This window comes from Cyprinus carpio, chromosome B5 (assembly GCF_018340385.1).
Source record: "Cyprinus carpio isolate SPL01 chromosome B5, ASM1834038v1, whole genome shotgun sequence".
NCBI lineage: Eukaryota > Metazoa > Chordata > Actinopteri > Cypriniformes > Cyprinidae > Cyprinus > Cyprinus carpio.
In genome coordinates this window covers 19,439,186-19,452,685 of record NC_056601.1, presented here as the reverse complement: position 1 = coordinate 19,452,685, position 13,500 = coordinate 19,439,186, and the positions used below count along the sequence as shown (strand labels likewise).

The 13,500-nt window shown below is 34.7% G+C and overlaps 1 protein-coding gene and 1 long non-coding RNA gene across 2 annotated transcripts; one reads left to right on the top strand and one right to left on the bottom strand.

The window, feature by feature from the left end:
• Positions 1 to 6,231: 6,231 nt before the first annotated feature.
• Positions 6,232 to 7,090, bottom strand: LOC122137374. The gene is made up of 3 exons (XR_006154805.1): positions 6,888 to 7,090; positions 6,692 to 6,751; positions 6,232 to 6,494 (listed from the first exon to the last, which is right to left on the bottom strand). It is a non-coding gene; the product is annotated as an uncharacterized LOC122137374 (long non-coding RNA).
• A 782-nt stretch (positions 7,091 to 7,872) lies between these two features.
• LOC109050714 (mitochondrial-processing peptidase subunit alpha-like) lies at positions 7,873 to 13,486 on the top strand. Its single transcript, XM_019068287.2, has 13 exons — positions 7,873 to 8,010; positions 8,348 to 8,550; positions 8,632 to 8,711; positions 8,835 to 8,917; positions 8,999 to 9,093; positions 9,511 to 9,611; positions 9,691 to 9,954; positions 10,042 to 10,134; positions 10,238 to 10,356; positions 10,440 to 10,530; positions 10,598 to 10,660; positions 11,748 to 11,892; positions 12,369 to 13,486. The coding sequence occupies exons 1-13, from the start codon at positions 7,964 to 7,966 to the stop codon at positions 12,536 to 12,538; spliced, it is 1,554 nt and encodes a 517-aa protein (XP_018923832.1). The 5' UTR covers positions 7,873 to 7,963; the 3' UTR covers positions 12,539 to 13,486.
• The last annotated feature ends 14 nt before the right edge of the window (positions 13,487 to 13,500 follow it).

Below are 13,500 nucleotides of genomic sequence, written 5' to 3'. Positions count from 1 at the left end.
TAATTATTAATGCTATATACATACATGCTTTGCTGACCATGACAGTGGTCTGAATCTGTTTGTTGCCTCTCTTTGCACTGCAGGAATAGTTTCCAAAGTCTTCCTCTTTTAAGTGGGGAAAGAAAAGTGAGCCATTGGCCAACTGATGAATCCTGCTGTCCAGACCTCCAGCGTCTCTCTCCCATTTCACTGGTAGAGGAGCCTTCAAGCCAGAGTCAAACACTGTGCAGTTCAGCATCAGAGAACTATTTAAAATTCCAACGCCATCTTCAGGCAACACTGAAAACACTGAGCAAACGAGAAAAGTGTGCAAGGAAATCAAATAAATATAAAATGGTGAAGTAAGTAAGTAAATAAATAAATATTATAATCAAACTAAATATTTTTTGGACTTGGGTATAAAGAGTTATTTTAGAAGCTAGATATTTTAGATTTTCTGACAAAGAACAATATACAGTGTAATACATAAGCAAGTGATTATATTCATTTTGCATAAATTACATAACATTTAAGTATAATTTAATCCCAAATTTGAATGTGGTGTCAGGTGTCTTCTGTAGGTTTATAATATACTAAAAAACACAATGCATCATCTGTAGCAAAAATAATTATATATTGCATTAGTAATTGCATACTGTTTGCAAAGTAATAGCCAGCTATTCCATATACTCAGTGTACCTTTCACCACATTAAATCTCATTTGAAATGGACATCACTTTGAGGAAGCAGGGCTAGTTTAAAGTCCGCCGTTGCTAGGCGACACGTGGAGCAGCACAATGTTTTGGTAAGCCTTTTGTAAAATTATGCATGCGTATAAAACATTTGCATGACAAACAAAACAACATAAACACACTTGCAGCCAAAATACACAGGTAACACTCACCTAATTCAGACACAGCAGGATTAAACCTGATAGAGGAACACAGAAGGAGGAACCAGAGTGAACAGGACATCTGAACTGAGCTCCATACAGGACGAGACATGCTAGCCCTCTTCATCTGTGCCTTTCAGGTGAAGATAATGGTCCATAGCATCATTTCTCATCTGACCAAATGCATTCATGCACTGCAAAACAAACAGACCAAAGTCTTCATACTAATACTAATGCAGAATTCAACATAACTGCCTTTCATTAGATAAACAGATAGCAGTCATAAAGTAGACGAAATATCAAATATTTCAAAACATAACTACTAGAGCAAGACCGAGTGCAAATCACAACTCTCACACAGCAGCAGCACCTCATTTCTCTCTCTCTTTCTCACTGCATATTCCTATTTTGGTTGTGTTTCATTACCACTATTATCATCACAGCCAGCCTTTGTATACTACAGACCTCTTTACTCTCTTCAATAGACTGGCCACTTTACACCACACAGCAGCAAACCCTCCATTTACTGATCATAACATGAAAAGAGCAGAGGCGCTTTGTACTTAGAGGATCAGTTAGAAAGCTTGTAAGGAAAGGTTTGTACTTGATCACATAAGCTTTCATTGCCACCGTGTCCATGTAGGGCGGTCTTAGTTTACTGCTTCCCTATAAGGCTAGTAGTGATACTGTAAATATGCTTATTTGAAGATGTTCATGAAGATGTCCATTAGGCTATTAGACTTTAGAAGCTTATCATAGCGGCATTTGAATTGAATGAATGTATAGTCAACATTTATAGAAAACACCAGTATGAATCAATGTCAACATGAAGAGTTTTAGAGGTTTTCTTCTGATTTTGTGCAGTCTTCCACTCCTTTATTTTTTTTTTTTTTTACAAAAATATTACTCATTATGGGTTTTAGATTCACAGATAATATCATAAATATTTATTCTATGTTATAAATACTGGCAAATCTAACATTCATTTCAATAAATGGATGGTTTCAAATTGATTTGCAGTTCCATCTATTAACCTATCATATATATATATGTATATATATATATATATATATATATATATATATATATATATATATTGCTGCTCAGATTGAGTTGGGCAGGTCATTCCACCAGGAGGGACATTTAATTTAAAAGTCTGTGAAAGTGATTTTGTGCTTCTTTGAGATGGCACAATAAAGCGCCGTTCACTTGCAGACCGCAAGTTTCTAGAGGACACATAAGTCTGAAGTAATGAATTTAGGTAAAGGGGTGCATTGCCAGTGGTGGTTTTGTAGGCAAACATCAATGCCTTGAATTTTATGCGAGCAGCTATTTGTAGCCAGTGCAAATTGATAAACAGAGATGTGACGTGCATTCTTTTGGCTCATTAAAAATTAATCTTGCTGCCGCGTTCCGAATTAATTGTAAAGGTTTGATAGAAGTGGCTGGAAGACCTGCCAAGAGAGCACTGCAATAGTTCATCCTATATATAAAGTCTGATATTGCTGTGGCTGAACTTTTAAAATTAAATTATTATAATCTTAATTTGAGTGATGAAGGATTTTGTTTTTTTAAAAAAAAGTATGAAAGTAATCAGTGTTGAATAAAACTGTAAGGTTAACCCTTCCTGCTTGAAAATGATTAACAGTTGAAAATATTTGTAAGAAATATAGAAAAGTAATCAAAAAGAATGTAATCAATTGCATTAGTATAATTAATTATTGAAGTAGTTACTCTATTACATTTTAAACAGGGTAACTTGTAACCTGTAACCTAATACATTTCCAAAGTAACCTTCCCAACATTTTATTATTGCTTCATATTTTTTAAGTGTATTTTATTATTTATTTTCCAATGTGTGCTTTATAGAGGTCCTCTCTCTCAGATTATGTATCATGTCTTATTATTGCTATTATTATTATTATTGCATTCCACATTTTTAGACTCTTCAGTCTATTATGACAGTGCACTATTTTGGGAGAGCAGGTGAGTACTCAGAGGCAAACAGAAATCCCATGAATGAGCGCTTCAGCCTTATGACTCATCTGGCATGGCCCATAGACAACAGGTGGGTGAGCTAATGGGGTCTAATGCCAGGAGCCGGGGGTGTGTTTCCTTTAGCCAAACAACACCCCATTAAATGAAGAAGCAGTTTAGCAATTCATTAAAGTATTGAATATTTGATCCCTTTACAAATACAATCTAAGCACTCCAGAGAAGGAGTTTAATTTGTCTGCCATTAGTCATATGAAGATACAGTGGAAAGAGTAACGAGAAAACTTTAGAATAACATTTCACATTTACCTATTTATGTAAATTTATAGATATGAGTTTAGGTGTAGTGACTGATAACATACTTTTAGTTAAATTTAGAATGCAAACATATAGAAAAGTATCCAGTGTAGTAAAGCAGCACATTTTAAAACAACTAAATACAATCATACAATTTACTTTATTAACAGATAACCGCTGACTTTAAAGTATTGCTGATATTGAGTATATTGAATGCTCATTCTGTTGCTTATAATTTTGCTGCTTGACACTCTGAATCTGTGGTTTTTATTTTATCTTTATACCTATTATCTATTTTTTACCATGCAGTATTAAAATAAAAAATCTTTCTCAAATAATATTTTCAACAGCAGTTTTCAGCATTTTATTCGGATTGATTGATATCTAAACAACAAAGATTAATATCCTTTTCATAGTCTATACACTGAAAAGAACAGTGTTGCTTAAATACTTCACAAATAATTATTTAAGTATATATAATAATTTTAACCGCTGCTAAAATATTGCACTTACCCATGGATAGCAGAAGTGTTAAGACTCAGTGCAGCATCTCTGTCAGGGAGCACTTGCCAGTGTGTGTCTTCTGCTTTATCAATGCAACAGGCTTGATCTAATGATGGAGCAGCAGACACACATGCGGCACACAGATGAGCACCACCCCTCCACTGCTACGAACAATATGAGAGGACTAAAGCACCACTCTGCATGTGTTCAGACACTGTGCAAAATGCATGAGGCCACAAATAAAAAACTAAAACATGAGAACAATTGTGTTCCAATTTCCCCGTAATGGTTAGTCATAAAAGGTGTCCACAAGTCTAATAGCGTTTGTTGTACTCATTGGCATAAATCATTTCACACCTGTATGTGCGTTTGGCTGCATGTGACTTTATTAATTATATTATAGCATAGGCTCTGTTAAAAGCAAATACTTATCACTTACATCAAAAAAGTGATTTATAATATTACACATATGTTTCATGTGTTTCATTTGTTGTAAGAGAGGGATGATTCGAAATTTGCTGCTTTAATTTTCCATTCCATATATTTAGAACTGGTTCAAAAAAAAAAAATAATAATAATAACATGCTGAGGTTCAATATGTTCCGTCCAATAATAAATGAATTAAAACAGATTAGTATAATAAATAATCTGATATTAAATGCAAATGTTTCAAATGACATAAGTCAGATAGCAGAACCAGTAGTATTGATTTGGTAACACTTTACAATAAGGTTCCATTAGTTAATGTTATTTAATGTATTAACTAACATGAACAAGCCATGAACAATACGATTATTACAGTATTTATTAATCTTTATTAATGTTAGTTAACGAAACTACAGTCATTCATTGTTAGTTCATGTTAATTCACAGTGCATTAACTAATGATAACAAGCACAACTTTTGGTTTTAATAATGCATTCATTAATGTTGAAATTAACATGAACTAAGATTAATAAATGCTGTAGAAGTGTTGTTCATTCTTACTTCATGTTAACTAAAGTGGTTAACTAATGTTAACTAATAAACCTTAATGTAAAGTATTACTATTGATTTTAATATAGCATACTACTTTAAAAATAAGAGTATTTTTTGTAGAATCAAGTGTTTTGACAAGATTTAAGAAATATAAAGAGAAAGTTAGTGGGGTTTCAGGCAAAATGTAGCAAGTCTTTGCAAATGTAAATCGACTTCACTTCTTTTATCAATTCAGCAGAATCAGATGTAAATTAAACTACAAATAGCCTGATTTCTAATCTATGCAAGAGGGTGATTTTAATTAATTGAACAAAGGCCAATTCTGTTGGCTAATGTGATATTTGCAGTGTGGAATATCAAACACACAAAGTCTGAGAATGGCTCCAAATCATTTCATGTTGCTACAGTAATTATCAGCAAGACGCTGAAAAAGAATCATAAGAGAAAATGTATTTGTCGAGACCACAAGCTGTATAATTCTTTATTTACAGTTTCAATCAGAAAGACCTGTCATGGATGATCCAGATCTGTCCAACAAATCCACAAAAGATGGCACAACAACAAATTCATCACATTTGTCTTTGTTAGAAACAGAATCAAGTGTTATGATAAATAATTTAATCACCAAGTCTGCATTTATATGACAATAAAAGGAACATTAAATCATTAATAGTGTGAAATATTAATATTCTAATACGATTTAGAATAATTGTTTTCTGTTTTAACATATTTTTTTAAAAACAAATGTATTTTATTCCTGTGATGCAAAGCTGGTTTTTCAGCAGCCATTACTCAAGTTTTCAGTGTCACATGATAATGCAGAAATCATTCTGATATGCTGAACTGCTGCTCAAGAAACATTTCTTTTTATTATCAGTGTTGAAAACAGTTGGAGCATCTAGTTTAGCAGTGTGTCATAATTTTTTCGTTGATAAATAGAAAGTAAAAAAAAAGCTTTTATTTGAAAAAGAAACCTTTTGTAGCATTATAAATGTATTTACTGTCACTTTTGATCAATTTAATGTGTCCTTGTAGAATAAAAGTTAAAAAATTACCTTACTGCAGACTTTCGAATGGTAGTGGATCCCAGTTTGCACAAAAACATAAGGCATCGCAACTTTTTTCAACATTGATAATAAGAACAAAGCACCAAATATAAAGTTTTCTCACAAATGAACCTCTTTTATTTGCACTTGTCATACATGATTTCATAACCAGGCTTCACTGGAATATTAATAATACAGGCTATTGATTGTTTCCCAAAGTTATGTGACCTGAATAGACAACCCAATGTAAAATGTTGATATCAAAATAAGTTAATGCATGGGGGGAGGGGGGAATAAGTCTAAGTCAGCTGACTAATCAATAAAATTACTATTTAATTGAGATGATTATATGAAATGTGAAAGCATAGTTTATTTATTTGGTAACACTTTACTAAGGTCTCTTATGTAAACATTAGGTAATGCATTAGCTAACATGAATACTATAAAAAAAGACATTATTTACATGAATTAGTGTTAACAAGTACTTCTTTTGATTTTAAAATTTTTTATTATAAACTAAGATTAATATATGCTGTGGAATCTAGCTAACTAATGTTAACAAAAGAAACCTCATTGTTAATATTTAGTGTTAATATGTACACATTTTAATTAGAAAAATCAACAGAAAGGTTAAAAGGTTAGATTAGAATATTATGACCATATTTACATGAGAAGGATCCCAGTCCAAAGGAGACCTGACACAACCAGAAGAATTTGTTCTAGGAAATATAAATTAGCATTGGCATGAAGATCTGGCAGGCAGAAAGCTTGTTCTAACATGAGATGAGTCTCTGTGCTGACACCTGAAAAACACCACACAGCATCTCAGTCTGCTCTGATACAACATTAACACACAATACTTTTATACATGGACTCGAGTACAGTAGCTGTTAGCCTGGCTTAAGCTCATGTTCAATCATATACTGCACTGATTCACTATATATATCAGAAGGTGAGAAAACTTTTCAGATTCCAATAGTGCTGTAAAAAAGCCATATACCATTCTTAATCCACTCATTCCAGGCATGCAACGTGTCACTATCATGATTCACAGCAGACTCTGTGGAAATATAAACACTTCTAATAAATGGATAGAAAAATTCTTTAAACAAAATATACATTTAAAATTGCTTACAAACACTGGCTCATATACGCTCATATACGTTATTAAAGGTCTATCGACAGATTATTCTCACCATGTGAGTGATCCAGAAGTTTTCTCAGCTCTCGCAGTGTCTGCGTGAGGTTTTTCAGTCTGTGATGTAGGTACGCGTTCTCCTCTCTCAGAGTGTGAATTGTATCTTGAAGCTGATATGAAAAGTTCATTTGTGCCATTAAACATATGGACAACAAAATAAGAATCAGATGCATCGAAAACATCATTCTCTACATGCACACTTCTTTCAGTGAACTAATTCTTGTTTAGCCAAAGCACTGATGCCTGCATTTAGAAATCAATCCAATTCTCATGCACCATTTCTTTTGGTCTCAATACAAGATGTAAGTACAAACTGTTCTATATAGACAACAGCTCTTTTAGGTTAAACTGGTGTGAAAGAAAACTGGTGCGAAAGACTCCAAACATATTATTACTTCTTTCATGTCAAGCATGAATCTCAACAGATTTTTATGTACTTTAGTGGCTTTTTTATTTATAACTCTTAGGAAGGCTAGTTTTTAGACAACTGAACATTTCTCATCGTTTATTTTTCTGTATGAATACCTTCACAGGCACACAAAGAATTGAATTGTTATTGCTCATCAGAGAGAGAGAGAGAGAGAGAGAGAGAGAGAGAGAGAGAGAGAGAGAGAGAGAGAGAAATCAGTTTATTTATTACATGTAGGTTTTTGGGGGCATGATGGAGGAAAGTTGTCACAATGGGACCCTCCCATTTGTTTTAGAATATTTAATGCCTTTTTAATCGCAGAAAACAACAAATAGAGCAAATAGAGCATATGTGACAACCTGTCCTGCTATTTGTTTGTTTAATTATTTTTAATTTTGTTTATTTTAAAACTTCTGCTAGAGAGAAACGTAGTTGTTACTGTGCAAATACCAGTTTGTTTTATATTGTCCCCCACAGTAACAATGTAAATACATTTTGTTTCTAAATCTGTCCTCGCTATTTACATGCGCCTTCTAATCATATAGCTATTTATTTAATTATTTATTTATTTTTACATTCGTTTCTAGGATCCTAGCAACATGACTAGAGTAGGAAGTGTTTAATAACCATTTCCGGGCAACGCTCCTGGTCAAATAGAATCGAAGATGGCTGCTCACATGTCAAGATTAAGGGGCTGGAGCCGAGCGCAGAGGTTTGATTTAATGTCCTAATTATTCACGTACTGTATAGGCGTGCGTCACATTTGTAGAGCCGTAGCCTCATGTTTGTTTTGACTTTAAAAAATAATATATTTTAGATTGCCTCTCCACTTCATAAAATCGTTTGTTAAAGCAATAGTGTACATGTGACAAACTTAAAAATCTCGTGTGCTTCCCCGGTACCGTTAATTTAAACTGTATTAACAGTGTGGATGATATGTTGTTGTTATTATTATCATATTGTTCCTGATTTAACTGTGTTGCCATGCGTGTTTGATGCTGAGGGAACCTGTCGAAGCAGTGAGTGCTGTGTGTGTGTGACTGTTGCAGGTATGGCATCGCAGTGTGTCGACAGTACAGCAGCGGCAGCGCGTATCCCAGCGTGTCCCTGTCCACACCGTTACCCGGGATCCCCACACCTGTCTTCGCCTCCGTGGACGGCCACGAGAAATACGAGACTAAAATCACCACCTTAGAAAACGGACTCAAAGTTGCATCTCAGAATAAATTTGGTCAATTCTGTACAGTTGGAAGTAAGTTCAATGTGAATTGTAGTTTGATTCGAATGAGCTGAGCCAGATACTGAGGGTTGTCTCTCACCCGCTTGTTTTTAGTTTTAGTAAACTCAGGCTCGCGCCATGAAGCAAAATATCCCAGTGGAATTGCACACTTTTTGGAAAAGCTTTCCTTTTCTGTAAGTTAGTATATGTTTATGAGTTGTATTGCATGAATTGTTTGTATACTAAATTGCTTTGCCACTGTTCTTCTGATTTAAAAGCACAAAACCAAACTCAGTCTGATTCATGCTTCTGTTTAATCTACAGCTCAGTTTGGAAGTAAAGATGAAATTCTCCTAACACTTGAGAAACACGGAGGCATATGTGACTGCCAAACATCCAGGTCTGACACTCTCAAATAGTTTTTTTCTCTCTTCTGTTTACCTTTTATTGAGCATGTTTTATTTATTTCTGTCATTTACAGGGACACAACAATGTATGCGGTTTCAGCGGAAGTTAAGGGTCTGGATACTGTAGTGAACCTCCTGTCAGATGCGGTTCTGCAGCCCTGTTTATTAGGTGAGCATCTAAAACACAACTGATTATTTAATGTTACTGAATCTTTGAAATGGTTAAAGTTATACACTAATGTTCAAGAGTTTGGGGAAAGTGAGAGAAAAAAGAAATGAATACTTTTTTTCAGCTACGACACGTTAAAATGATTCCCCAAATCAGCATATGAGAAGGATTTCTGAAGGATCATGTGACACTGAAGACAGGAGAATGATGCTTTCCCCATTTCAGAAATAAATTGTATTTATTTTAAATACATATTAAAATAGAAAACCATTTGAATTAATAATATTTCTGTTTGTACTGTATTTTTAATTAAACACATGCAGCCTTGGTGAGCATAAGAGACTTAAAAAAAAATGTGAAAAGTTTTTATTCTAGATCTTTGACCTGTATTGTATGTAACTGATGTTATTTCTTCAGATGAGGAGATTGAGATGACCAGAATGGCTGTTCGGTTCGAGTTGGAGGATCTGAACATGAGACCTGACCCGGAGCCTTTACTAACAGAAATGATTCATGCTGTGAGTTTGGCTTAATGCTTTGCTGTAGATCGTTGAAATTAGTTTCTAAGTCTTATTTGATTTTCTCTTCAATATTTAGGCTGCATACAGGGGCAACACCGTGGGCCTGCCTCGTTTCTGTCCTCCCAAAAATGTTGATAAAATTGACAGGAAGCTGCTTCATAAGTACCTACAGACCTATTACTGTCCGGAGCGCATGGTGCTGGCCGGGGTTGGGATTGAACATGAGCAGCTTGTGCAGTGTGCCAGAAAGTATCTCCTAAATGTTAAACCAGTATGGGGTGCGAGCACACCTGCCAACGTTGACCAGTCTGTAGCACAATACACGGGTGGCATTGTTAAGGTGAGCGAATTCATAAGTCCGGCAGTCATCATTTGGTATTTTTTAAGATTCTGAAATACTTGAGCTAAGCTGATTGTCTCATGGCAGATGGTGAAGGACATGTCAGATGTGAGTTTGGGTCCAACACCCATTCCTGAACTAACACACATCATGATTGGGCTGGAGAGCTGCTCCTTTTTGGTTTGTTGCACATATTAAATGAAATCAATTCAATTTCATGCTTGCCAGAAATGGTTGTGTGCTGATGTGAGTCTTTTTTTGGTTTATTTGTTTTTGCTTATAGGAGGATGACTTTATCCCTTTTGCGGTCCTCAATATGATGATGGGAGGCGGAGGGTCCTTTTCTGCCGGAGGGCCCGGAAAAGGCATGTTCACCCGTCTCTACCTTAATGTGCTCAACAGGTGTGGCATTGTCTATTCAGACTCCATAAACTCTACTGTTATTTGTGTGGTGAACCATTTTAAGCAATTTGGTGTTTGTACAGGCATCACTGGATGTACAATGCTACTTCGTACCACCACAGCTATGAAGATAGTGGTCTGCTCTGTGTCCACGCAAGTGCAGACCCTAGACAGGTACTGTAGTTATGTTGTAAATATTACTACCGTACACTGCATTGTTTTAAACTATTTATTTGTTTAGGTGCGAGAAATGGTGGAGATCATTACGAGGGAGTTTATTCAGATGACTGGGACAGCAGGAGAAGTAAGTCCTTTGTTATGGATTTCTGGAAGCAAAGTCATAGTTGGGTCAACTTCTATAGTGGTGAATGGAAACTACAACATGCACTTTTTGTGTTCCCATTTGCTCCGATAGAAAATTATACAACAATGCCACAATTTAAGGCCTTAAGAAGGTCTTAAATCACAGCAGAGTCTTAAATTCATAAAGCCATGGCATTAAATGTCACATGCACTGCAAAAAAGGAATATCTTAAGGTTCTTGCCTTGTTTCCAATATAAACATCCTTAAATCAAGATACATTTACTTGAGCTGCAAAAGTCTTGTTTTCAGAGAAATTGAGCAAAATTGAGTGAGTTCTCAATGGGGTTTTCCTTTGAATTAGGTTCAATTCCATTGGCAGATATGTATTCCTGTTTTAGTCAAAATCTTCCAGTCCATTCATTTTCTCATAAAACGAAACCAATGTAATTTTGCTGCTCAAGTAAATGGATTTTGATTTATGAATCTTTAGATATTTGCACTAGAAAACATGACTGAAAAATTGAGGAAGAACCTCACTTTGCAAAATGTGATCAGAAGGTTCAGTAAAAGTAACTACCATATTCTAGTGGTATGAAGCAGAGCTATTCAAGCCTCAGTCTATTTATTTTGTAAAATGAATTAAAAAGGAATGGAATTATTATTGGAATTTGTATTTGAAGCATACAAGACATTTACATTTAGAGACCATATTGACAAATTGTGTTATATTCAATTTATTCCTTAAGTTTTCTTTAAACCCAGTAAAAAAAAAAAATCCACCGTAGAATCTCTCTGACTTTCCAAAAGATGAAAACAATATTCAGAGCTTGACTACAGTGGTCTGAACATTCTTTTCTGAAATGTAATTCCTCGGTAATATAACAAAAGTACAGTCTTGTGTATAATTAATGTATATTACATTTTTAAATATGAAAAAATAACATTATCATGTCAGCAGAGTCTGTGAAAAGTGTGCATTTGTTACTCCTCTTGCATTACTGACAAACTATTTTCCTGTTGGACACTGTAAAGCTGCTTTGACACAATCTGTGTTGTGTTCATAACCTGAAATCTCTCACTTGTGCAGATGGAGCTAGAGAGAGCCAAGACGCAATTGAAATCCATGCTCATGATGAACTTGGAGTCACGACCGGTCATCTTTGAAGACGTAGGTCGACAAGTACTTGCGACAGGCAAGAGGAAGCTGCCACATGAGCTGTGCGAGCTCATCAGTAAGTACTGATGTTTACTGCAAAGTATAAAACCTATACGAAAGCTTCATTTAGCATGTAAATGTATGTTTTTAACATTCATAAAATACTTAATAAACAACCATTCAAAAGTTTGAGAAAACAGCATACAAGAATGATTTCTGAAGAATCATGTGACACCGTTGCCTGGAGTGTAATGGCTGCTGAAAATTCAGCTTTAGCTTTACAAGAATTAATCCCATTTTAAAATGTATTAAAATAGAAAACATTAATTTTAAATTGTAAGAATATTTCACTTTATCTTTGATCAAATAAAGCCTCTGTGAGCGTAAGAGACTTTATAAATATTTTTGACGGTTGAACGGTAGCGTTCATACTTAATAATTGCATTACTTGGCTTAAATGTTATATCAGTATCATACCATTCACTAGTTCTTTCTGGGAGACATATTTGCTAAAAAAAATATGAATTAATCCCCGACTTTTCTTTGTTTTAGGTAATGTTACAGCCAGTGACATCAAGAGGGTTACAACAAAAATGCTGCGTAGTAAGCCTGCGGTGGCAGCACTGGGAGAACTGACAGAGCTGCCCTCATACGAGGACATTCAAGCCGCTCTCTCCAGTAAAGATGGACGTCTGCCTCGCATATATCGCCTGTTCCGATAGAGGACTGACCGCTGGTACCATCTAGAGGCAAATACGAGGACTGACCCAACAAATGTTATTCTGGACTGGAATTTAAGTGCAATGCTTAGACTGTGGTTCCATTTCATCTATAAAGTACTTAAAACAATAGTTGACCCAAAAATTCTGTCATTAAATAATCACCCTCATATCATTTAAAAACTGTAGGACTTCCTACTGTGGAACATAAAAGAAGATATTTTTTTTTCTATAAATTTGAAGTCAGTGGGCTCTTATGGGTTTGGTTCTTCAAAATATCTTTTCTGTTATGCAGAAGAAAGAAAGGTTTGTAATGGCATGAGGGTGTGTAAGTGACAATTTTGAAATTGGCCAAGTTTAAATTCACACACCAATGCATTATGTTGCATGATTTTGTTGAATTCACCATGTTTAAAGTAAATAAATGTGTTAATTTCACATTTCTATCTTAACTGGCTCGACAAGTGGACTTTTCCATGACATTTGTCCACATTGTTGTTCATAGGCTGTGGTTTTCTGTGTAAAACTGGGCAAACCCAAATGATATTTCACACATCACAAACCATTTTTCAGAAAGTTCTACATAACCTTTTGCTTTAGTCAGTATATTGAAATATCTGAACAGAATGACACAAACTGTGCGGTCTACCACTTACCCTAGCTGTGAAAACACAATGTACATAATGATAATTCCTTTTTCTCTTGCTAAATCACTGTTAACATGAAACTCTGATCACTAATTAAGAGTTTGTTTGCCCGATTAATATATGTCTGTTTAGCGGTTTGTGTTAGATTACCCTACAAGAATATATTTATTCCCTTGTACTTCATCAGTACAAGTTTACTGTTTTATATATATATATATTTTTTTTTTTTCCCATTGCTGCCTATTGATGGCAATGTTTGAATCTGTCATGTTCCCTTAAAAAAATAAAAGCTTGATCCTTTGTATAATTTTTTTCATG

What these genes read in the sequence shown, in the direction of transcription:
- LOC109050714 (XM_019068287.2), top strand. Translation starts at nt 7,964, where the DNA reads ATGGCTGCTCACATGTCAAGATTAAGGGGCTGGAGCCGAGCGCAGAG. An exon ending in GGCTGGAGCCGAGCGCAGAG is followed by an intron (nt 8,011 to 8,347) that starts GTTTGATTTAAT and finishes TGACTGTTGCAG; the next exon opens with GTATGGCATCGCAGTGTGTC. An exon ending in CAAGTGCAGACCCTAGACAG is followed by an intron (nt 10,531 to 10,597) that starts GTACTGTAGTTA and finishes TTATTTGTTTAG; the next exon opens with GTGCGAGAAATGGTGGAGAT.